This window comes from Octodon degus, unplaced genomic scaffold (assembly GCF_000260255.1).
Source record: "Octodon degus isolate 3935 unplaced genomic scaffold, OctDeg1.0 scaffold00353, whole genome shotgun sequence".
NCBI classification, from domain to species: Eukaryota; Metazoa; Chordata; class Mammalia; order Rodentia; family Octodontidae; genus Octodon; species Octodon degus.
Genome location: NW_004524929.1, coordinates 687831 through 712981, shown reverse-complemented (window position 1 = coordinate 712981; position 25151 = coordinate 687831). Strand labels below are relative to the sequence as shown.

The following is a 25151-nucleotide window of genomic DNA, read 5'->3' as shown; positions in this document are numbered from 1 at the left end:
GGAGGAGGAGGAGGAGGAGGAGGAGGAGGAAGAAGAAGAAGAAGAAGAAGAAGAAGAAGAAGAAGAAGAAGAAGAAGAAGAAGAAGAAGACGACGACGACGACGACGACGACGACGACGACGACGACGACGACGACGACGACCACCACCACCACCACCACCACCACCACCACCACCACCACCACCTAGGAGATTTTTTTTTTTGGAGGATGGGCTGTACTGGGTATTGAACTCAGGGTCTCATGCATGCTACCAAGTGCTCTACCACTGAGCCCCAGCCCCAGTTCACTATGTTTTATTTGAAATGTGAAAACATAATTTACTCTAACTCATAAGCCAGAAAAATTGTTTACATTTGCTAACACTAAAATCCCAACTTTTGGCAGTAGGGCTATTTCTCATTTTCTGGAAAGCTCAATGTCACCAAAGAATACAGGAAGTAAAGTTTATTGTATACATCTAAGTCTTAAACAAAAAGAAAGATCACCACTACTAACCATATTTCTCTTCTTCCTGGGAAGTGTAAAATAAGACAGAGAGCTACTACCAAATGCAACCAAGTTAGTCATCTACAAATAGATGATAACTATTGACAAGATACCTGTGTTATGGTTGAATCACTTCTAATACTTACCTGCCCTACTTTGACATTTAATTGAAAAACATTTACCTTAAAACTGGTACATACTGAAATCCTCAATCAAACAGAAAAAAACAAGCTAAATCCTTAAAGTGCCACTGATTGTCAAGTACAATAAAAGAGAATCAAAACAATTTCACTAACCAGAGTACAACCATCAAAAAAAAAATCATACAAAAATCATCCCACATTTTACAAATTTTACAGAATACAGGAAAAAAAACATGCAGGAGATGGACATTTGGATAAGTTTAAAATGGAAAACAAGAGAAAGTCATGATTAAAAAAGACATAAAAAAAGACATAGGATATACTCATAGCATTAATTTTGTTGAAATCAGGTAATCATTAAATACAGTATCTTCATTAATATGAACAACTGCCAGGAATGATTAGTCTGTTTCCAACATATGTTGGCTTAACAGTATAAAGCCATCCATCAACAGAATTTCAACACCAAGCCAGCAGAGGAAAAAATAAAAATGTATTTTCTGTTTGAAAGGCAAAGCTATTACCAAAAGGTTATGTCCTAGTCCCACCACATTTAAGCACACCTATCAATAATAGGTAATGGCATCCATCCAGGGATACCACATATCACTGCCAAGTATGATGGCACAGTCGGTAATCCCAACAATTGGGGAGCCTAAGGCAGGAAGATTGCTGTGAGTTCAGGCCAACCTGGGCTAGATAGCAGGGCCCTGTAAAATGGAACTTTTCTTGGGAAACTGTTTTTAGAAAGTGTATTGAATTCCCAGTTACAAGTTTCTTTCTTTCTTTTTTTTTTACTTTTCCTGTTAAATTTTAAAAATTCCCAATAAAACAGGTTGTTCTATATTTAAAAAAAAACAAAACAGGAGAATCACTACGAGTTTGAACTGTATAGTGAGACCCTATAGACCTTGTGCTAAGTACATTTAAAAAATAAAATCATCTGTAAATTTAATAAAGAAATTATTTTTTATAAAAGAAAAAAAACAGAAAAAAGTAATTTCTTTGACCAATCTCAATTATACCGGATTGTTTCTACTAAAGGAAAAAAAAAAAAAAGATTTGCCTACCCCAAAAGGAAATTACGACAAAAAGGGAAAAAAAAAACCCTATGGAATACTACTAGAACCCAGAAAGCATTCTTTTGGGTACTGACAGGAAAGGAAGATATCATATAAAAGTATCAGCTTTTTGTCCAAATTAAGACAGAAGGAAATTACACAGAAAAAATCTTGTATCCTTTTTGTCTCAAAAGCACAATTTTAAAGATTTTTTTCATATTCTGCAATATACAAATGAAGGCTACTCTAAAAATAGTGTTTCTAAATACTAATGCTATTACACTTGAACACATTACCATCCTTCTACTGAGGCTCATTCACAGTACAGTAACTAAAATGTATACTATTTCAAGAAAAGATTTGGTGAAGATATCCCCAATTATAGTGAAAACAAAGGAATCATACATAATGTATCACCTGAGCATTTCTCATCTAAAAATCCAAAATCTGATGTTCTCCAAAATCCTTCAGATTTTGCAATTATTAATGCTCAAATGGTAAAGTACAGGTAAATATACGAAGAAACACTTCTGATCCCAAGCATTTCATATAAGGGATATTCAACCCATATCAATGAATGTCTTACATAGAAACAATTTAAAGCCTAACACATGTTCAAAAAGTCAAAACATGACAGCAATAGCACATTCACATAACTGATTCAAATATATATACAATTTTTAAAACCTGACAAGTTGTTTGGTATTATTATTCTGCCTATCAAAAAGTACATAAAGTCCAAGGTAGAAAAATCTGAAATTATTGAATTTCAAAATAAAAGGTTATTATTTATTTTCTTCTAAAATGCTCAACCAGCAAAGACAGAATGTAGTTTGCCACTGTTCATGAAATATATGTGATTAAACAAATTAGTTCACAGGTCAGACGATTATATATCACAGTAGTATACATTTACGTTCCAATATAAATGATGCTATATCAATAGCATATTAAAATAACAGAAACTTAATTTACGAAAATATCCAAGATAGAACTAAGGTTTTTTTTTCTTTCTCTTTTATTTTTTAGGACTGAGTTTTTTAAACGATCTCAAAAGATATCACAGCCATTAAAGAAAAAGTGAATCTATTGTAAAACTTTCAAATAATTATATATATACATATATGTATACATGATTTGGGAATTCAAAGCATATACTTCTTCAATTTCACGAATGTTCAAACTTCTTTAACTACGAAGTAGCCCATGTTCCTTGATTCTAACAAATTTTTGAGTTCTTATGAAAGATGCATTGAAATTAAAATTAAATGCTTGAACAAGAAAAAAGTTTTAAACAAATTTATTGCATTCAAGTAGTTAAGCATTTGCAATACACTAGTTACCTCTCCATAAATACCAATACTGAAGGCAAAGCATATGAATGCATATGAAATTTACACACAATTTATACACAATTACACAATTGTGTACAAATTTACACACAATTACAATATGCTATCTACTAAAATACATCTCACTCAGGGCCAGGTGTGGTGGCGCACACCTATAATCCCAGCAGTCAGGAGACTGAGGCACAAGGAGCTGGTGAGTTCAAGGCCAGCCTGAGCTACATAAGTGAGCTCAAGGCCAGTTTGAACTACATAGTGAGAACCTGTCTCAAAAAAAAGGGGAAGTGGGGAGGGGGCATTTCACTCGAACAAAAAAAAATGAAAATGGAAAAATATTCCCAAGACAATCATGATCTGCAAGTTTTTAAAGTTGTTTAGTGCATATCCATACTAAAATAGTACAAGGAAGTATCTGTATCCTCTTCTCATGACTAGATAAGCCACGTATATTAGGCGCTTCTTTGGTATAGGGTTTTTTTGTAAAACCAGGAATCGAATTTAGGACTCTGCACTTGCCAGGCAGGCAACGTGTTGGGGAACTTTATCTTCAGACTACTTATATATTTTATAAAATGCACTGAACTGAGTTACACAAAGACAGATGTTGTTCAGGCTGGCCTTCAACATACTATATAGCATGGAGCCCAGGGTGGCCTTGAACTCTTGACAATCCTTCTGCCTCTAGGTCCCTAAGTGCTGTTATTATATAGACATGCACTACCATGCCCAGCATGATCAGGCAATTTAAAAGATAAATCTAACTTATATTTTCACAAACTCTTAACACAAAAAATGATGATACTTTTAACATATTTGACAACTAAAGATAAAAGAAAAGTTCATCATTCACATTTAAATTAAGATAGACTATTTTAAACATGATTAGCCTGTCAGTAACATTTCAGGCTTCATGGCATAAGAAAACAAATACTACCATCTATAAATGAAAAGGAAAACATTTTAAAAGAGGATAAAGCTCTGAGTATTTTCATAATCTGGCTATGATGGTGTACTATTAAATGTCAGATAAGTTTCATGCCTTTATTATTCCATTCAGGACTCAACCCCTATCCCATACAATAACTAAATACATAGTTTTCATTTAAAGAAGAAGAAAAAGAACAATCTATGACTAACCTCTAATTTAAAAGTACACAAAAAATCTGTTCATTCACCGTAATCAAACGTTTATTAACAGCATGCTGATCTTTGAAACAAAAACCTATCAGAATGAACAAGACATAAAACAGATCTAAAGTATAACAGCTAACCCCACAGTGTTTACTACTCAGTTAATTTCTTACAAAACTATGACAGAAAAATTACATGCATATTTCCATTTTTTCTTAATACTGGAACAATATTATAAAGAACTGGATGGTTATTATACTGTTCTTATTTAATAAAACCATAAAGACTTTTGGTGCTAGAATTAATCAGAAAAAAATTCCATCCAACCTTTTCATATTAGAGGCAGAAAACTTCAGTGAAAGAAGTCACTTGCCCAAAATCATAGTTATCAGAAACATTAGAATTAGAGGTCAGATATCTCTATCCCATTATTCCAATTCTATTTACTTACACTACTCTACCTGCTAAAGATGAGTAAGAGTATCCTATAGCTCCAGAAAGGCTCATAAGATATGTGAAACACAATGATTATTTTCTTTAATTAATCTTTGTTTACTGTTCACTGCTATAACAAGGGTAAATCTTTTTTCCATCTCTCAGCCATCTCTCAGTTAATTAAACCTATACAGGTCTATAGTTAAACCTATTAGGTCAAATTAAAGTTACTGCTAACATACTATACCCACTTTATTTGAAAATGGATAAAATCAGTCTACCATATCTCTGAGTAATCTCTTTCCCCTTTCCTTTTCAATAGGTCTGAATAAATAGAACCACCACATGGGATGGCAATTAAACACGATAATCAAATATGGACAGAGAGATTTGTGTTGTCACCAATTTATTGATATGATTCACTTTCATAAAAAATAGCCTGTCAAAATTAAAAGCATCTCCAAAAATGTTCACAGTTTACAGCAAAGCATAAAATTTACAGTTCTGAATTTATAACACACCCTATGCTAGGTGTGTTAGTATTTACTTTCTCTTAAGGTTTCTGCGTTTTAGCCCACTTTGTGGCCCTTCTTTCAAACTTGCAGGAAGACTGTGAGTCTTTCTACGGCAGGCACTCCTGGTTTTTACAACCTGCTTGCTGTTCCGTTGCTGCTGTAAGCGCCCGTGCCTAGGGTGTGTTATAATCTTTTTAATGTCCTTACAGATGGAATCATACCTATTCTCAGGATCATTGTCTTCATCATCATCATCCATGGTGACAGGCACTGATTTAGATATAGCTTCATCTCCTTGGGAGAAAAAAGTGTACTTAAAATTAGCTTTAAATTATCTGTAAGTGAAACTATATAAAAGAAAACTGAAAAAAACCTTTCAAGGAAATTTACAGATTCCAACTACTACTCTAAAATCCAAATCATGAACAAAAAGGATATGTACAGAAAGTACAATAGGAAATTTATGAAGCATCAAAAGTAAAATAATAAAACAGATCTTACACATTTCAAAATTCCTTCCCAGAGCACACAAATTATGAAGCCCACCCTTCTCTGTAAAAATTCTATAGTAATCTATTGTGATTATTACCATAAGGTTCTTATTGAAATAACCTTTTCTACTGGTACATTTAAAGTTCCAGGGGCTGGAGAGATGGCTCAGTGGTCTAAAGCACCTACTTGAAACAAGCTTGGCAAAGCACAGGGAACACGGTTCGATCCCCAGCACCACATGCCAGCCAGACCCGCCCCCTGGTGGGCTGAGCTGGCCACACACACACACACAATAAATAAATGTAATAAATAAAAATAAATAAATATTTAAAAAAAAAATAAAATAAAGTTCCAGGTTAATATATGTCTAATTGACCCATCACTGAAGAATAACAAAACTGCTTTCATATTTTGGTATTACTAAATTTAAAAAACATTTTGAAATTATATAGTATCAATGACTTCAATTACTCAAAGATATACAGTATAGTGGTTTCTCAGTTCATGAACTTAATTATTTCCACAATTCTAGCTACAAACCAAATTGAGTAAGAACCAAATGAAATTTCTCAAAGAGGTCAACATTAAATCTAACCACAGAATTTGATTTAATTCTCATTCAGTTTAGTCTGCAACCAGAATCACAGAAAGAATTAAGTATATCAACCAAGGTACCACTGCATTTAATTATGCTAGTTTTGTTTTTTAAGAATCTATCCTTTAAAAATTGAAAGAAATTAAGATTTATACATTTCATTATATGTAAATTTCAACTCGAAAAAAATTGAAACATTGAACTGTACTCCATGCATGTTAAAGTAATTAGGAGACATGTATTAAGATTTGCCACTTATACTCTGAAATCCATCAAAACCTTCAAGGGTGGGGGCCTGGCCCTAGCTCAGTTCTTTAAGCGGCTGCTTCCACAAAGCTGTCAGGCTCAGGTGGCTGTGGTTCAATCCCCACAACTCAAGCCAGCCAAACCTGCCCTGAAGGCATTCGGAGCAAAAAAAAAAAAAAAAAACCTTCAAGGGTATTGTGCTAAAAAAAAAAAAAGCCCACCTCATCAGTACATTTGTCGTAATTATACCTCAAAATAACAAAATTATTGAGAAAGATTTTTATGTGCCAGTAATTAGTAAAGGGGTAGAGGAATCTTGTGATAATGGGACAATTTGGTACCTTTGTTGCAGTGGTGACTATACAAAGCTGAACATGTGATACAGTCACACACAACTACTCTCTCATAAACACATACACATAGTAAAAATACATAAAAACGACTAAAATATGAACCTTCTTCAGTTTCCCACTTTTGACAATACACTATAAACGACTGAAAAATGTGATGAAGTGTTTCATTTTCTTGAATTTATTATAACAAAAAAACTCATTGCCATTGATCCCCATCAAAATATTACCCGACTCCCCCTGAGATATGCATATCCCACCATTCTTACCACGCTTCAGAGCAGTTCTGAAAGTCTTTCAACAGTGTCTATACAGTGGTTACTGCCTCTGTGTCCTGAACCAATTAAAAACCTCTACCTCTCCTGGTCATTTTGACTTTGACAAAAAGCCAGAAGCTGCATAGTGCCAGATATGGCAAACAAGGTAGATGAGGACACACCATAACGTATTCAAAAGGCTGCCTTTGAATCAGATGGCACTCAGCAGCACTCATTGGCTCATGCTTCATAAAGAAACTCACAGAAGACTTTCAACACTGCTTCAGAAAGAATGATCAGTTAAGTATGTTTGAGGTAAGGAGGAGTATTTTTAGGGGGATTAAATTAGGCATGTATCTTTTTCCATAGTAATTGTTTTACTCTCATATATTTTTAGGGGGACACTAACTGAAGGGACGTCTGAGATTTCCTATACTTTTTCCTTGTAAATTCCTGTGGTTGTATAATTATTTCAAAAAAAAAAGCTTCAATAAGGCACATAGAACAGGTACACTGAAAGACAAGACATAAAGACATTTGATCAAACAAATATAAGACAATGTTAATTGTAAAAACATTTCTATATATTTTAATTTTTTCATAATGAAATGATAGGAAGCCAGGAGTAGTTGTTACATGCTTGCAATGCCAGCTACTTCAGAGGCCGAGGCAGAACAATCAAAAGTACAAGGCCAGCCTCTGCAATCTGGCAATGTAGTAAAACTTTTAGAAAATAACAATAATTAAAGGGCTGTGGGTGTACTTCTGTAGAGCCTAGGTTCAACTGCCAATGCCAGAATAAAAACATGGTGGGGGAAAATGGAGAAAAACATCTACAAACCTGGGCATGGTGGCACATAGCTGTAATCCCTCCCCTGGTGAAGCTGAAGCAAGGGAAATGCCCCAAGTGGAAGGCCAGCCTGGGCTATATAATGAGTTCAAGGCCAGTCTAAACTGAATAGCAAGACTTTATCTCAAAAAACAACCAACCACCAAAAAACTACACAAGTGGATGGGAACATAGCTCAGTGGTTAAGTACACATACAGTACACATGAAGACTCAGGTTTGAGCCCCAAGGCCATAAGAAAAAAGAAAAAAAACAACAACAGAGACACCTACAGATTAAGAATAAAAACAAGATAAATTCAAAAAGGCAAAAACAAATCTCATAGCATCCTGGCAAAGTATCTTCAACAGACCAATGGTCAAACAGAATATTACTAGTAGTATTGTCATTCCGTTTCTACACCAACTTTCAAAATATGACCTATCCTTTTTTAGAAGTTCAAATCCTAACTTAACTTTTCCCTCAAATATTTAAATAACTTGTCACTTATCACATGGCCCCCCGGAGTTCTTCTAATATGTTTATAGTCCCAGTGTATTGTTTATGTCTCTCTTCCACTGTGCTTCTTTGTTGTTACTGTTTTATCTTTGTTTTTGTTTTCATGAGCCAAGGTCTGGCTATATTACCCAGACTGTCCTTGAACTCCTTGGTTCAAGTGCTTCTTGCCTCAGCATCCTAATTAGCTGTGATTATAGGAGGACACACCATCTCACTTAGCTCTTCTAGTCTATTTAAAAGTAATAATTTGTTGATCTTTGTCTTGTATTAAACTATTCATCTTGGTTATTCAGGACCAGGAAGATAGCTCAGTGGCATAAACGCCTGCTTGGCAAGTACAAGGTCCTGAGTTCAATCCCCTGGGACCACAAAAAAAAAGGTGGAATTGGCTGTTCATATCATTTTAAGCCCTAGTCTCTAAGAAAATGCTGTACTTATAATATAATAACTAAATAATGATAAAAAAAATCTTGGAATCCTCTATGCTCATACAAGGGTAGGGACTTTGTAAAATCTCATAAAATTGTCACAGAATATTAAATCAGATATATTAAGAAATACATGAGGGCCAGCCAGATAGCTCAGCAGACTAAAGCACCTGCTTAGGGGGACCACAGGGGCCTGGATTTGAACCCAGGCACCACAAGCCATGCTGGCCCCACCCCCGGGGCACACTGAGATAGCGATTGAGACTGGGCATGGTGGCGTGTGCCTGAATCCCAGCACTCAGGAGGCTGAAAACAGGAGGATCACTATGCGTCCAATCTATGTAGTGAAACCCTATAGCCCCTATATTAAATACATTAAATAGAAATATATGAATTCTACATGTTACAAACATGCAAGTAAATTCTTAAGGAATACCATTTATTATTGACTCACACCTAAAGATATCTTTGAAAAAACAGTACTTTTTATAGAGTTCATTTTCTAGCCTTCTTATATTCTACTCTGCTTTAAGTGCTGTCATTGACATAGCCCAGGATTTTTTGCTGTTGCTTTGAGACGGGGTCTCACTATGTAGTGCAGGCTGGCTTTGCCTCTTGCCTCAGCCTCTTGAGTGCTGGAATTCTAAGTGTGCACCACCATACCAGGCCAAAGCAGTTTTGTTGGGTTAAATTTCCCAGCAAAAATAGGGAGGGGAAGAAGGGGTGAGGGAAATAGGAAAAAAAATAGAATCAAGTTATATCATGTACAGGTACAAATTCTCTATGATGAATGTGATCATTATGTATATCTAAAATGTAGCAATAAAATCTAATTTAAAAAATAAAGTAAAATGTAACAATAAAATCTGATTGAAAGGGAAGAAATTTGCCAGCAAATGTATCTTCTTCTTCTTCTTTTTTTTTTTTTTTTTTTGGTGGAACCGGGGATTGAACTCAGACCCTTGTGCTTGCCAGGCAAGCACTTATTCTACTGGGCCATCTCCCTGGCACCTGTATCTTCTTTTAAATGGAGTAACATCTCAATCCCAAGAAATATCTAAAGAAAATCTCACACAATGTATACCTATTGAATTATCTGTATCAGTCCAGTTTTCTTTTATCTTGTTTTTGGTCTTTTTGAAACAGGATTTTACTATGTGCTTCGGGCTGAACCCAAACTCACAGCAATCCTCCTGCCTCAGCCTCCCAAGTGCTAGGATTACAGGCGTGTGCCACCATGTCTGTCTTTAAATCTAATTGTCCCTAATAAACTGTTTATTATTCCAGAGAAAACCATTAAAGAATAAGAAAATTAGTAAATACCCAACAAATTTGATTTGCCTAGCATAACGTTAATGTTTGAAATGTTTTCCAAAGATGGAATAAAAATAATGGAGAAAGCCTTTATAGTAAATCTCTACAGAATTTTTCAATGAACCTTTCCTACACAGTAATTCTGAATTTCATTGACTTCAAGGAAAATTAATAGTTACTCAGAATGGTTTCGAAAGCAGAAATTACCAATTGCTTTTATTTATTCTTGCATACCTGAAGACTGGCAAAATCCACTGTGTGAAGACAGCACTAAATTTTCAGTCACAGGCTTAATTTTCTGTTCATCACTGCTCCCCTCGCCTATAGAATGCTGATCATCATCTCCTATATCAGAAGAAGAAGAAGAAGTAATGTCCACTTGTTTCCTTTTAGTGTTTGTTCTTAAAGAATTTCTCTTTTTCTCCTTGACAATGACTGACTTCTTTTTAGCTGAACTTCTTTGTTTCTTCTGCTTTTTATTATCTTCAGAACTTTCCTCAGCATCAGATGATGATGACCCACTCTGAATGTCCTTGGCATTTCTTTTTGAATTTAAACTTCTTCTTTCCCTCAATTCTATTCTTTTCAGTCTCCTATCAGCAGAGTTACAACCATCTTTCACGGAATATTTCTCAGTATCAGATGATGAGAAATCCTGCCTTTTCCTTGAACTTTTTTCAGAGAAGCTGCTCCTTTTCTTCTCTCTACTAGATGTTCTATTCTTACTCTTTTTATCTTCTGAAGAGTCACAACTGTCTACTTTCCCTGGCAACTTCCCAATATTATCACATAATTCCTCTTTCTTTTTAGGCATTTTATCTTTTAGCTTTTTACCTCTCTTTTCCCCATCAGTTGAATCATTCTTACTCTGTTTTATACCTTCAGGAAAAGAACAAATTTCTTCTCCCTTAGGTAATTTCTCAGTGCCATCTGATGATGATTCATACTGCTCTTCTATTTTAATCACTCTTTTCAAGTCTATGGTTTTCTTTTCTTTTTCATCAGATTCTTTTTTGTTCTTTTTTTTATCATCTTCAGAAGACTCATCACTCTGCTCTTTCTTTGAAAATTTCTCAGGGACATCAAATAAACCACTATGTAATTTTTTACATGATTTAGTTTTCAGATACTTACTCTTTTCTTTAGTGTCAGCAACTTTTTTATCTTCTGGAAAATTTAAACCTTCCTCTCTTCCAGAAGACTTATCAGCACCATCAGGGGAAATAGTTGGCTGGTGCTTCTTAGAAAATTGATCTCGTAATTCCATAATGGTCTTGTCTTTATCTACCAAAGAGAAACTTTCACTCTCTAGTTTCCTTTCAGCATCATCAGATGATCCTTCCTGCACAGTCTTCAAACTTTTCTGCTCTTGATTATCTATTTCTTTTTTACTATGTTTTTCATCTTCAGAAGAATCATATTCTTTTTTATTAAGAAGTCTTTTTTTGGTTGGTCTGGTAGCCCCTATTTTACTCATGTTTTTTATCTCTTTTTCTAATTCTGAGTCATAATTAGAAGATTCAGACTGGTTTTGGCGTTTCTTTTTGGAAATTATAGAACTTTTAGCTGACCTGCCTTTTTTAATATCAAAATCTGAGCCAGAAGTAGAACTTTTTCGTTTTCTTTTTCCTTTATCGTCCTTTCCTGGCTGACTCTTTAGATCACATAATGTCTCATGATTTTTATGAGTTTCATTAATATCAGTATCTGAAGAAGAACTGTGATTCAGCCTGCTTACCTCTTTGAGGATTGCTAACATCTCATCAGAATCTGAATTTTGATCTACAATTTCTGACTGCTTAGATTTAGGCAATTTATTAGGTTTAGGGTTATCTATAGCACAGTCAGAAGAATTTCGTTTATCATTTTTTCTCAATGGAACTGGTAGTTTTTGTTTTTCCTTAACTGTTTCATTACTTTCCTCATCTGAATTAGACACTGCAGTTTTAGTTTCTGTCTGTCGCCTCAATGGTGTAGTCTTTACACGAGGTGATCTTCGAAGATCAGATTCTTCTAAAGGTAATGGAACTTCATTATCAACCAAATGTTCATTATCACTGTTTTCCTCTCCAAGTTCACATTTCTCTGACTTGGTGTGTAGAACAGAACTTTTAGAGCCAACTTTATCTTGTGGAACGTCTTGACAATCAGCACCTTTAACTGGGGAGTGAGAAAGGGAAACAGGAGTAAGTTTGACATACAATTCTCTTGTCACTTTAGCTGTAGTTTTTGACTTAATACCTCCTCTGTTGTCTTTTGAAGGAGTACTTAATTTCATAGATGAATTCTCAAGTTCTTGCTCAGTTGTACTATTACTATCCCCCTGACAATCAGCAGAACACTGAACTTCCATAGCAGTCTCAAGATTCTCAAAAATATCTTCTGGAACTGATGAAGGAACAGAGACAATATCCATGTCTAAGTCTTCAGAAGTGTTAGTAGGTTCATACTGAGGTTCCTCTTTCCTATCAGATTTCTTCAGTTCACCACTAGTACTTTTATTTGCTCTTTGTTCCTCTGTTGAGACATTCTGATCCATGTGCTCACTCTCTAACTGTTTCCTTGATAACTTAGCTTCTGACTTTGAAATATCCTTCCTTTCCAAAGAACAAGGTTTTTCCCCTTTCCGTACTTTTATTTCAGACTTAAAATCTACACCTTTATGCTCTTTGGTATTTTTCTCTTTGTTTACAACATCCAACGCTTGAATCTCAGAATTCAAATCTTCTTCCAATGCAAGATGAGCCTTCTTAATATCAGCCAGTACAGATTTAAAAGCTTTAAGTTGACGTAACTTCAGAGAAGAACTGCTTTCTAAATTATCTGTTGCCTGCTTCAAAAATTTAACATAACTGGAGTTCATGTTGGCTGTGGTTTCAATCAGTTTTTTTGTCTTCTTAATCATCTCTTTGGGCACAATTAGTGCTGAATAAGAATAGGTTACAGAACCAGAACATGAATCATCAATTTTCTTTTCTTCTCCATTACAATTTGAACTATTCTTCTTTGGGGAAAATCTGGGTGTATGGTCACATACTTTACCACTACTCTTTTCACTGTCAACTTTTATTTTCTTCTTATTTTGTTGCAACAATTGTTCTAAATTTTCAAACACGCTGTTACAAGCAGTGACCAAGTCCAATAAAGGTTCTGGGTGACAAATGTAGCAATACCATTGGTTGTTTTCATCCATTATTGTAGATAGCTCCTTTCGACCAAGGTTGCGCAGAATGCATTTCTTACAAAAGGCATTATGGCAAAAGTCGCAACAAATCAAGTTCCCACCTTCTGCACACCATCTGAAATATTTTAAAGATTTAAAATATTATTCCCAATGAAACTGATTTTAATCTTAACACTATTAAAGCAATTCCAGTTTCTGTTTTGCCAGCCACTTTAGTATAAACTTAGGGCATATAGTTACTCTTTACAAGAAATATAAAACTTGACAGAAACTTAAAGTTTTCTAAAAATTAACAAATGTCCACCAAAAAAAATCAATAAAGATATTACAAAAGATGAATCTAATAAAAGACTATAAGGACTCCCATAAAGATGGATGTGGTAACTCTTATCTATAATCCCAGCACTGGGAAGGCTTAGCAAGGAGGATGACTATGAGTTCAAGGCCAGGCTGAAATACACAGTGATACTTGTCTAAAAAAATGGGGGGAACCCTCCCATGAAAAGTAGATAATGAGGGCCGGAGAGATAGCTCAGTAGAATAAGAGCTTGCCTGGCAAGTGCAAGGGCCTGAGTTCAATCCCCGGTTCTGCCAAAAAAAAAAAAAAAAAAAAGTAGATAATGAATGTCAGTGACCTTGACTTATTACCTACCTACATTGTTCATCCATTCCATCTGAGTCGCGGCTAATATCATCACTCATGTAATACTTAAAGCAATTCTATGGAAAGAAAAAGGAGAAATTTAATTCAAATTTCATAGCACTCATAAAGGACAAAAAAAGTATTTAAGAAGTAAAAGCAAGTCAGGTGGGGTAGAGCATGCATATACCCAAACACTTGGGAGGTTGAGGCACAGATTATCACATGTTCAAGGCTAGACTGGGCTACATAGTGAAGGTCAGGGCCAGCCTGAACAAAAAACATAGCAACACCCTGACTCAAAAAAGAAAGTTAAGAAGTAAAAGGAATGTGTATGCTTTAAATAAATCAAAAATATTCTACTACCCAATATTAGTACTTTTTAGATGTAGTACTATCTGACAATACTAATTCCTAAAATACATTTTCCGTATCATCAAGCATCACTATCCCAATTACAGCTGTTAGGGAAAAGAAACAAATCATCTTTAAAGGGAAGTCCATCAGAATCACAGCAGACTTCTCAACACAAGCCCTCAAGTCAAGGAGACATTAAGGTAAAGTACTTCAAGCCCTAAAAGTAAATTAACATCCAAACCAGATTGATGTGCCCTGCTAAACTATGTTTCAAAACTGATGGAAAGATAAGACACTGCCATGACAAAGAACATTTGACAAAACTCATGAACACCAAACCAGCACTCCAAAATGTTCTCAAGAACATTGTAGAAAGAAGTAACAAAGATTACAACTCCATGAAATCTAACAGATTGAATCCACACAGAAAACAAACAGGAAAAGGAAACAGAAGGGGAAAAAGGGAGCCAATAAGAGAAAAATAACATAACAGAGATTAAGTCAATACATAAGTTATAATCATCAATGTTAATGGTCTCAATTTATGAATCAAAAGAAACAATCAGGCAGCATGGATTAAGAATCAAGAACCATGGGCCAGGGAGATAGGTCAGTGGCACAGTACCTACCAAGCAAGAATAAAGTCATGAGTTTCATTCCCAGTACCCCCCCCAAAAAAATCAAGATCCAACAATATATTGTACATAAGAAACAATTAATTCAAAAATATACATAGACTGAAAGTCAAAGGATGCAAAACAATACACCATGTGATGTGACAGGAATCTGGAAAAAAACGAGTACCTATTCTATTTGCACACACAATGGATTTCAAGCCAAACCTGATCAATAGACAAAGCAGCTGGACGGTGATGTACCTCATCAGCATAGTACCTGCCTGGCAGCACAAAGTCATGAGTTCAATTCCCAGGACAAAACAAAAAGAGAAAGAAACACTACATCCTTATAAAGAAAACAATCCAAGAAGAGATAACAATCATAAATACATATGTACCAGATACCAGTTCATCAAACTATATAAAACAAATATGAATGGACATGAATGATTAAAAAAGCACTAATACTATTGTAAAGGGGTACCTCAATACCCCACTGTCACAAATAAGAGATAAACTAGACAAAAAATTAACAATGAAATATTAGTATTGAACCAAATTTTTGAATAAATGGACTTAGTAGATCTCTATAGAGATCACACAACATCAGGATACACATTCTTCTCAAACACACATGGGACAGTCTCCAAATTAGACCACATACTAGCTCACAGAACATGGTTAAGTAGCAAAGGAACTGAAATTATCCTATGCATATTATCTAACCACAGTACAATGAAACAAAATCAATGGCAAAAGAAAGAAACCATAAGAACTTCATAAACATATGGAAATTAAATAACACCTACCTGCTGTAGTTTGGGGTTTTGCAAGGGAAACAATATAGGACACATTTTATAAGATTACTTAAAATAGACATTCAAAAAATCATATGTAAGCAAGAGAGTACAAAAAATCTGTCCACACACTAAAGACCAAGGTATACAACTAAGGGCCTGGTCCCACAGTAATGACCTTCTATGAGTCTAGCTGAAGCCCTAGAGCCCATGACAATGTCTCCCACAAGTCCAACTGGAGGCCTATAGCCCATGACAATGTCTCAAGCAGGCCTGTTTCCTTGGAAGGCCCCAAGGTCAGTGGTAGAAACTAGAAAGTCTGTGCCTGCAGGATGAAGCATCTGTGCTAACAGGGTGAGGCATCTGTACTTCAGCCAGGAAGCAACACTCAAAGTAAGAACCAGTGCACCCCCAAAAAGTACCACAGCCACAGTGAGGTCCCAAACTCCTATCAGGAAGCCAGCATAACAAGGTCACCAGCAAAACAGTCGAAGAGAAGCAGCAGCTCCCTAACAGCTTCCCACCAGCTTCACCAGCTAGCAACACCTTAGCATCTCCAGTTCTGCCTCTGATGCTTCTGGCAAAAATCCTCAGGTAGGCATCTCACACTCAGCACCACGTTGGTTCAGTCCAGCTGGATGTTACAAGTTGAGCACCAATTGGCAATCCACGTTACTCCAGGACAACCAATAAGTAACAGATAAAATTAAAGCAGAACTTACATAGTTTGTACAATTAAACAATGCTGCTAATACGACATACAGGAACTTATGAGACACAAAAAAATAGTCCTACCAGAGAAATTTACACCAATGAATTCCCATATAAAGAAAACAGAGTTTAAGTAAATAGCTTAATGTTGAGCCCTAATCTCCTAGAAAAGGAAGAGCAAGTCAAGCCCAAAGCTCATACAAGGAAGGGAATTATAAAGATCAGGGCAAAAATTAATGCAATGACTAAGAAAACAATATGAAGAATCAACAGATTGAAGAGTTGGCTCTTTGAAAGATAAACTGAAATTGACAGTCAATCTCATAAAAAAGCAAACTCAAATCCATCTAATAAAAAATGAAAAGGTTAAAATTATAACAGATCTCATGTAGAAATCCAGAAGATCATCAATACCTACTTCAAGGACCTGTATTCTAATAAGACAGAAAATTCAGAAGAAATGAACAGATTTCTGGATACATATGAATTACCAACAATAATAAGGAAGATATAAAAATTATACATAAATCAGTATCTGTCAATGAAACTGAAGATGTAACTAAAACCCTACCAAAAAAGTCCAGACCGTGATGGATTCACTGATGACTTCTACAACAAATTTAGAGAAGACATAACACATCTAATTCTCAAGTCTTTAATGGAATTGGAAAGGGAAGTGATAATCCCAATTATCAACCCTGGAAGCAAGCATTACCCTAATACCAACGCCAGAGAAGGAACCAACTAAAAAGAGAACTACAGGCCAATCTGCCTAATGAACCTAGATCAAAGAAATTCTCAATAAGAAACTGACAAACAGAATACAGCAAATTACCAAATGATTATACACCATGACCAAGTAGGATTCATCCCAGAGATGCAAGGATGATTTAACATATACAAATCAATGAATGTAATGTACCATATTAACAGAGTCAAGGAAAAAACCTTATCACCTCAATACATACAAAAAAGCACTGAACAAAGTCCAACACATATTCATGATTAGAAAAAAACCCTACAGAAAACTGAAAACATGGTTTTTATATCAGTCTGATAAAAGCCGTCTATGACAAACCAGTAGCCAACACCACACTAAATAAACAAAGATGAAAGCTTTTATTCTCAAATCAGGTGCAAGGCAGGAATGTACACTGTCACCTCTCTTAGTCAATCTACTTCAGAATACATTAGCCAGAGCAATTAGAAAAGAGAAAAAACAAAGAAGGAATAAGTCTAGGAAAGGAAGCAGTAAAATAATAATTATTTGTAGATGACATGATACTGTACATAAAGCCCCCTAAGACTGTACCAAAAGACTTCTAGATTTAATAACCAAATTTAGTCACAGAGCTTGATACCAAGTCAACACTCAAAACTTAATAAGCCTATGTACACAAATAACAAACACACTGAATGAGACACAAGGGAAATAATACATTTGACAATAGCATCCACAAAAATGAAATACCTAGAATCAATCTAATGAAGGAAGTAAAAGAACTCTACTTTGAAAACTACAGTATTCTAAAACAGGAGATTGAAAAGGATATCAGAAAATGCAAAGATATTCCTTGTTCTTGGGTAGGTAGACTCAATATAGTGAAAATGACCAGGCCAGGAAGATGGCTCAGTGGAATAAGCACTTCCTTGGCAAGCACAAGGGCCTGAGTTCAATCCCTGGCTCTGCAAAAAAAAAAGACCACACTCTCAAAATTGTTATACAGATTTCAATGCAATCCTGATCATAATTCCAACAGCATAATCCTAAAATTCATTTGGAACCAAAACAGACCTAGAGTACCAAAGGCAATCCTGGGGAACAAAGGCCAAGGCAAGGCTTAACACAATTCCAGGCTTGAAATTGTACTACAAATCTACTGATAAAAATGACATGGTACTGGGGGAAAAAAAAACTCAAGGGTCAATGGAAAAGATTAGAAAATACAAAAACAACTCCAGACCTACTCAGCCACCTTATTGTTGACAAAGGGACCAAACATGTTTACTAGAAGAAAGATAGCCTCTTTAATAAGAGGCACTAGGGGCCGGGAAGATGGCTCAGTGGAATAAGCACTTCCTGGCAAGCACAAGGGCCTGAGTTCAAGCCCTGGTTCTAAAAAAAAAAGGAGGCACTAGAAAAACTGGCTCTCCACATGTCAGTAATACCAGTACTCAGGAGACTGAGGCAGAAGGTCAAGGCCAGCTTGGGCTACAAAGTGAGTTCACAGCCATCCTGAACTGCATAGAAAAAAAAATATGTGCCCATATCTTTTACCATACACAAAACTAAAATCAAAACAAATCAAAGATCTAAATATTAAAACAGAAATAATAAATCTGGGGCTGGGGAGATAAGTTCAGTACAATAAGCGCTTGCCTGGCAAGCGCAAGGGCCTGAGTTTAATCCCCAGTTCCACCAAAAAAGAAAAAAAGAAAAAAGAAATAATAAATCTGAAGATAGACTAGGTAAAACTTTGAAGATACTGGGGTAGGCAAAGACTTTATGAACTAAGCCTAAATTAAACAGGAACTACCACAAAGAATCAAAAACTGAGATCCCATCTAATTAAAAAGCTTTTGCAGAGCAAGAGAAACCATCAACAGTATGAAGAGACAACCAACAATGTGAGAAAAATAAGTTGCCAGCTGTTGCTCAAAGGACTACTATCTACAGCATATAAAGAACTCCAAAAAACATCAGATCCCCATAATTTAAAGACCAACCCAAAATTGGGCATCTGAAATGAGTAGCCACTTCCCAAATGAAAGAGCAAATGAATATATGAAAAACTGTTCAATGTCAAGGGTCATTCAAGATATTTAAACTGAAACAATGCTGAGATTCTATCTCACTCCAGAAAAAATTATTATCAAGAAATCAACCGCTAACAAATGCTAGCAGGGCTGTGGGAAAAAAAGAACCCTTCTCCACTGTTGGTGGGACTGTAGAATGGTATAATCACTTTGGAAATTCGTGCTGAGATTCCTCAAAAAACTAGGGCCAAAATAGCTCAGCAGACAAAGAGCCTGCTTAGGCAAGCACAAGGACTGGGGTTTGATCCCCGGCGCCACATGCCACACCAGCCCAGCCCCCAGGTGCACTGAGCCAGCCACTGATTCCAGGCGTGGTGGCACACACCTGTAATCCCAGTGCTGAGAAGGCTGAAAACAGGAGGATCAGTAGGAGTCTGAGCTGCGTAGTGAGACCTTGTACCAAATACATTAAAAAAAAAAGCACTAATAGTAGAGATCCCATTTGACCCACTTATTCTGCTTCTTGTTATCTTCCCAAAGGAATTAAAAGCATTACACCACAATATTATATATACATACTCATGTTTATAGTGGCAGTTTATAATAGCCTAATCTTGGAAACAGCCATACAGGGTGGCGCATGCCTATAATCACACCACTTCAGAGGCTGAGGCAGGAAAACATCCATTGAGTCTGAGGCCAGCCTGGGCTACATAGTAATTTCAAAGCTAGCCTGAACTACATAGCAAGATGGTACCTCAAAAAAGAAAATCTTGGAAACAGCCCAAATGACCATCAAATGATGAAGGTATAAACAAGATCTGGTTCATTTATATAATGGAGCACTACTTAGCCATAAAGAATAATCCCAAGATATTTCTAGGTAACCCTAAATCAAATAAATTGGACACGCATGGTTAAATACCACATAGTTTTCCTTGAGAAACCAAATGTATAAATAAGGACCAAAATGTGTAGCAGATACTGTGAATTACAAAGAAAATTTTCAAACAGCAAGAGGAAATTGGGAGTGGGAAGGAAGAAAAGATGGAAAAGAAATGAAAAAAAATGAGGAACAGAAAAAATGGAAACAAAGCTTTTATAAATAGGGAAGGAGGGGGCTGGGGAGATGGCTCAGTAGAATAAGCGCTTGCCTGGCAAGTGCAAGGGACTGAGTTCAATCCCCGGTTCCACCAAAAAAAAGGGGGGGGGAGGAAAGGAGTTGAAGGGAGGGTAAGGGAATGGGGGAAAAGAGAATTAAGTTATATCATATACAGATATCAATTTTCTATGGAGAATGTGACTATATACACCCAAAATTTACCAATACACTTAATTTAAAAAGGCATCACTATTCCTTATATAAAAGTATGCATGAGGGCTGGCCAAATAGCTCAGCGGATTGAAGCACCTGCCAAGCAGGTGCAGAGGCCAGGGGTTTGATCCCTGGGCCTGCTGTGCCAGCCTTGCCACAGGGGCATGCTGAGACAGCGATTGAGATTGGGTGTGGTGGTGCACACCTGTAATCCCAGCTCTTGGGAGGCCGTAAACAGGCGGATCACTATGACTCTGATCTAGTAGTGAGACCCTGAACACCCTGCAGACCCTTCCTTAAAATAAAAAAAAAAAATTTAAAAAATAAATAAAAGTATGCATGAAAAGATTTGATTTATTGAAGCAAATTTCTCATATAACTAGTTAACAAACACCTACAATCAAAGTACATAGAGGTATGGTAGCACACATGCCAGGCATGGTAGTACATGCCCAAAATAGCAGCTACTTGGGAGGCTGAAGCAAGAATATCACAAGTTCAAGGTTAGCCTGGGCAACTTAGGAGACCCTGCTTCAAAATAAAAGGTAAAAAAGGACTAATACTCTAGCTCAATGGTAGAGTATCAATGGGTTCAATCCCCAGTACAAAAAGAATAAAACTAAATACAGAAAAAAATCTATTAGATGTTGTTGTAACTTAATGTTTTTAATGTTCACTATACACATATAAACAGAAACCATATGTGGAGATAACCAATGTACATTTAGTTTTTAAATCTCAAAATAGTTGTCATACAAAGTACGAGGTATTATGAGGTCAAAAGCTAAGGGTCATTAACAAACATATAAATAAATCTGTCATACAACTAGTAAGAGGCAAAGCTGTTACTTAAACCTAAAAGTTTTTAGTTTTTGTGGGGGTTTTGTTTTGGTTTGGTTTGGTATTTTGGGTTTTTTTTCATATTTTTATTTTTTGTACTTTAGGGAAGGGTCTACAGGGTGTTCAGGGTCTCACTACTAGATTGGATTTGTAGTGATCCGTCTGTTTTCAGCCTCTCAAAAGCTGGGATTAGGGGCTGGGGAGATAGCTCAATAGAATAAGTGCTTCCCAAAATCCTGAGTTCAATCCCCAATACAAAAAAAAAAAAAAAAGAAAGAAAGAAAGAAAGAAAAAGATTTGGGATTACAGGTGCACACCACCACACCCAGTCTCAATCACCATCTCAGCATGCCCTGGGGGCAGGGCCAGCACAACAGGCCTGGGATGGAACCCCCAGCCCATGCGCCTGCTTGCAGGCACTTTAATCTGCTGAGCTATTTGGCCGGCCAAGGTTTGCTGTTTTTGAAACATAGTTGAGCTATGTTATTTAGGATAGTCTTGAACTCACTTCATAGCCCAGGCTAGCCTGAAACTCACAGCAATCCTCCTGCCCCAGCCTCCCAGAGTGCTGGGAATACAGGTGTTCCCACCACACCAGGCTTTTTCAAATTCACATTTGGCAGACTTCAAATTCCTTTGCAATGAGACTTCAAAGACTCCATGCCCACAGATAGAAACTACTGATTACTGAAATGGGATAATCTCAACAGACTAGACCTTGGAAAAAAAGCAAAAGTATACATAAGAAAAGAGAAAAATGCAGGTTGCACCTACAAACCCAGAAATATGAGATTTGGATATCAAAATTTAAAACTAGCTGGGAGGGCCAGTGAAATAGCTCAGCAGACTTAAGCGCCCACTTAGGCAAGCACAGGGACTAGGCTTCAAGCCCAGGTTTCACATGCCACACAGGCCACGTTGCAGAACTCTGCCCTGCTCAGCCCGCACTAGGGGTGGGGCTAGCGGAGCATGCGGCACCTGGATGAACAGAGTCTCTGCACTTGCCTAAACTTGCCTAAGCAGATGCTTTAGTCCGCTGAGCTATCTCGCAAGCCCCAGTAATAAATTTAACACAAATTAAACTAGCTAGGCAATAGTGGCAGACACCTACAGTCCCAGTGTTCAAGAAGCTGAGGCAGGGGAACAGTAAGAGTTCAAGGGGGCCGGGGAGATGGCTCAGTAGAATAAGTGCTTCCCTGGCAAGCACAAGGGCCTGAGTTCAATCCCCGGTTCCGCAAAAAAAAAAAAAAAAAAAAAAAAAAAAGAGTTCTAGGTCAGGCTGAACACAGCACGATCCTGCCTCAAAAAAAATTATTTTCACTTAAGACACTATATACAACATTACCAAGACAGGCCACTGAGTAAACGGAATTCAAGGAAAAAGGTAAATAAATTGCTAGAGGATAAAATAAAGTTTAGCATATCCAAGCAGGTCAAAATCCATGAAAAATTCATGATAGAAAAGATCTCAAGGTAGGACTTCAAGGAAAATACTGGCTAACCCTACATTAGAAAGGCAGTTTTTTCACTGGGAAACAAACTAACACAGAATTAATCTTAGCACTAACATGAGCTGGGGAACCTATAACCAAGATACTATAATTATTTCAAATATACTTCCAGGTACTAATAAAAATTGTACAGACTAATAAAGTTATAATCAGGGCTGGGGAGACAGCTCAGTAGCAAGTACAAGGTCCCAAGTTCAATTCCCAGTACCACAAATAGAAGAAAAAATATACAGATACATATACATACAGATATAGACATAGGCATAGACATATCAACATACATAATGCATTTTAAATTCCATTACGTCATACCCCTCCTCTACAGGAGATTTACAAAAGTGGGGTACATAAGATGAAAGGTTATAAAACACATGCATGCATGCTCATTTATACTTTTATGCCTTGAAACATACCAGGCTCTCATTCAACTCTCCTCTAACTTTAACTATGACGTTACCTCTGCTTAGAACATGCTAAACCAATCTCATTTCATCAGACTAATTTTTATTCACATTTCAAGAATCAGTTTAGTTCATCTCCACTAAACAGACATTCTGGGCTGGAGGTATAGCTCAGAGGCACAGCACCTGCATGGCAAGCGTGAGGTCCTGAGTTTGATGCCCAGTTCCAAACTCAGATCCTAATTGCTATAAGGGCATTTTTAAAGACTTTTATACATCTGTTTTTCCCAGAACAATGTAAGCATTTACAGGTCAATAGATTACATACCTTACAAATAAGGACTTGCAGTGAGGGGTGTCTATAAATGGAATCTTTTTGAAAATGATTGACCTGCTGTCCACAAGCTGTGCAGCTCACAATTCCATGAAGCCCATCTTCTAGGAGAAAGGAGTGACCATTATGCACACATTTACATACAAGGAAAAGAATATTTACCTTAGAATTTTGCAACCTTTGTATTAGAAATAAAATACCTCATAATCCTTGAGAAAATGACATTTTGGACACAAGTTAAAAAGGTTAATTTTAGTAACTTTCTTTAAAAAATGCAACAAACTTGGAAACCCTGAGCTACAAATCCTAACTTCTGTTTTTCCATAGACATAAACCCCATTTCTTATAACCTGACATACCATAAAGCTACTCAAGAAGTAAATTCTAAATAAAGAAGAGCTTTTTTTCATTAAACCATTGCTTGTTTAAAAACTGTTAAATTTTAAGAATTGTTTAAAAATTCAGTAGCTGGGTGTGGTGGCGCATGCCTGTAATCTCAGGACTCAGAAGGCTGAGGCAGGAGGATGGTTACAAGTTCAAGACAAGCCTGGGCTACAAAGTGAGCACAAAGCCAGCCTGAACTGTATAGTGAGACCCTGTCTCAAAAAAACAAAAAAAATCAGTAATAAATCCTACGGAATGGGAAAATGACACATTCTTTTTGAATTTTATATTTAAATTAGACATATCATGAAGGTTTTCATTCACTAGCTGGAATTATCTACATAAATCCTATCAATGTTACATGAAAACTTTATCATTTAATAATACTAATGATACTACCAATTTGCTTCCTAAGACTTACTTTAACATTATCCATAACCAACATTTACCTGCCTTCTTTCTATGTCTATTCCACTATTCCTCCATTTCAATAATGTCTACTCTGCAAATAAGACATTGTGAGGACATGTATCAGCAATACATCAGAATTAATGAGGAAAAAGACAAACCTCCATTCTGTAATATCTGCAGGAAAAGGAGTTGAAGATAACTTAATCAAAAAAAAGGAAATCTCTTCTGCCTAATTCTTGTTTTTAGTGCTACTAAAGCAGAGCCTCACATTCTGAGATGAACATATGAATAACTGGAAAAATCTTTTTAGAAACACAGACACATACCTATAGTCTCAGCTACCAGGGAGACTGAGACAGGAGGACCACCTGAGCCCAAAAGTTTGAAGCCACCTTGGGCAATACAATGAGACTCCATCTCAAAAAGGAAAAAACACAGACAACCATTCCCACATCTAAAACAATGAATCAAAATCTTTTTTCTTTCCTTTCTATTTTTGGAAGGGAGATGATCCTACTGTGCAAGCAAGAACTTGATCCAAATAAGATTATGATTCAAAAGAGGTCAATGAAAATGCCTGCATTCACAAATAAAAAAGACAACTATAAAAAACAAACAAAAAAGAACAACTTCTGCCCTTCTCTCTCTAAATAAAAGATCAATCACCACATATGTCATCATTTAGTTTTCTATTTGGTGTTTTTGTTAGTTTTAAGGTCCAGAGGACCATGGATCCAAATAC

At 36.2% G+C, this 25151-nt stretch overlaps 1 protein-coding gene across 1 annotated transcript in view; it reads right to left on the bottom strand.

The window, feature by feature from the left end:
• Atrx (ATRX, chromatin remodeler) overlaps positions 1-25151 on the bottom strand; it is a 305544-nt gene that overhangs the window by 180332 nt on the left and 100061 nt on the right. The window contains exons 7-10 of the mRNA XM_023708369.1: positions 23609-23718; positions 13987-14054; positions 10385-13449; positions 5343-5415 (exon numbers count right to left, since the gene is read on the bottom strand). Of these exons, the coding sequence (XP_023564137.1) occupies positions 5343-5415; positions 10385-13449; positions 13987-14054; positions 23609-23718 (3316 nt within the window). The remainder of the gene's footprint in view (positions 1-5342; positions 5416-10384; positions 13450-13986; positions 14055-23608; positions 23719-25151) is intronic.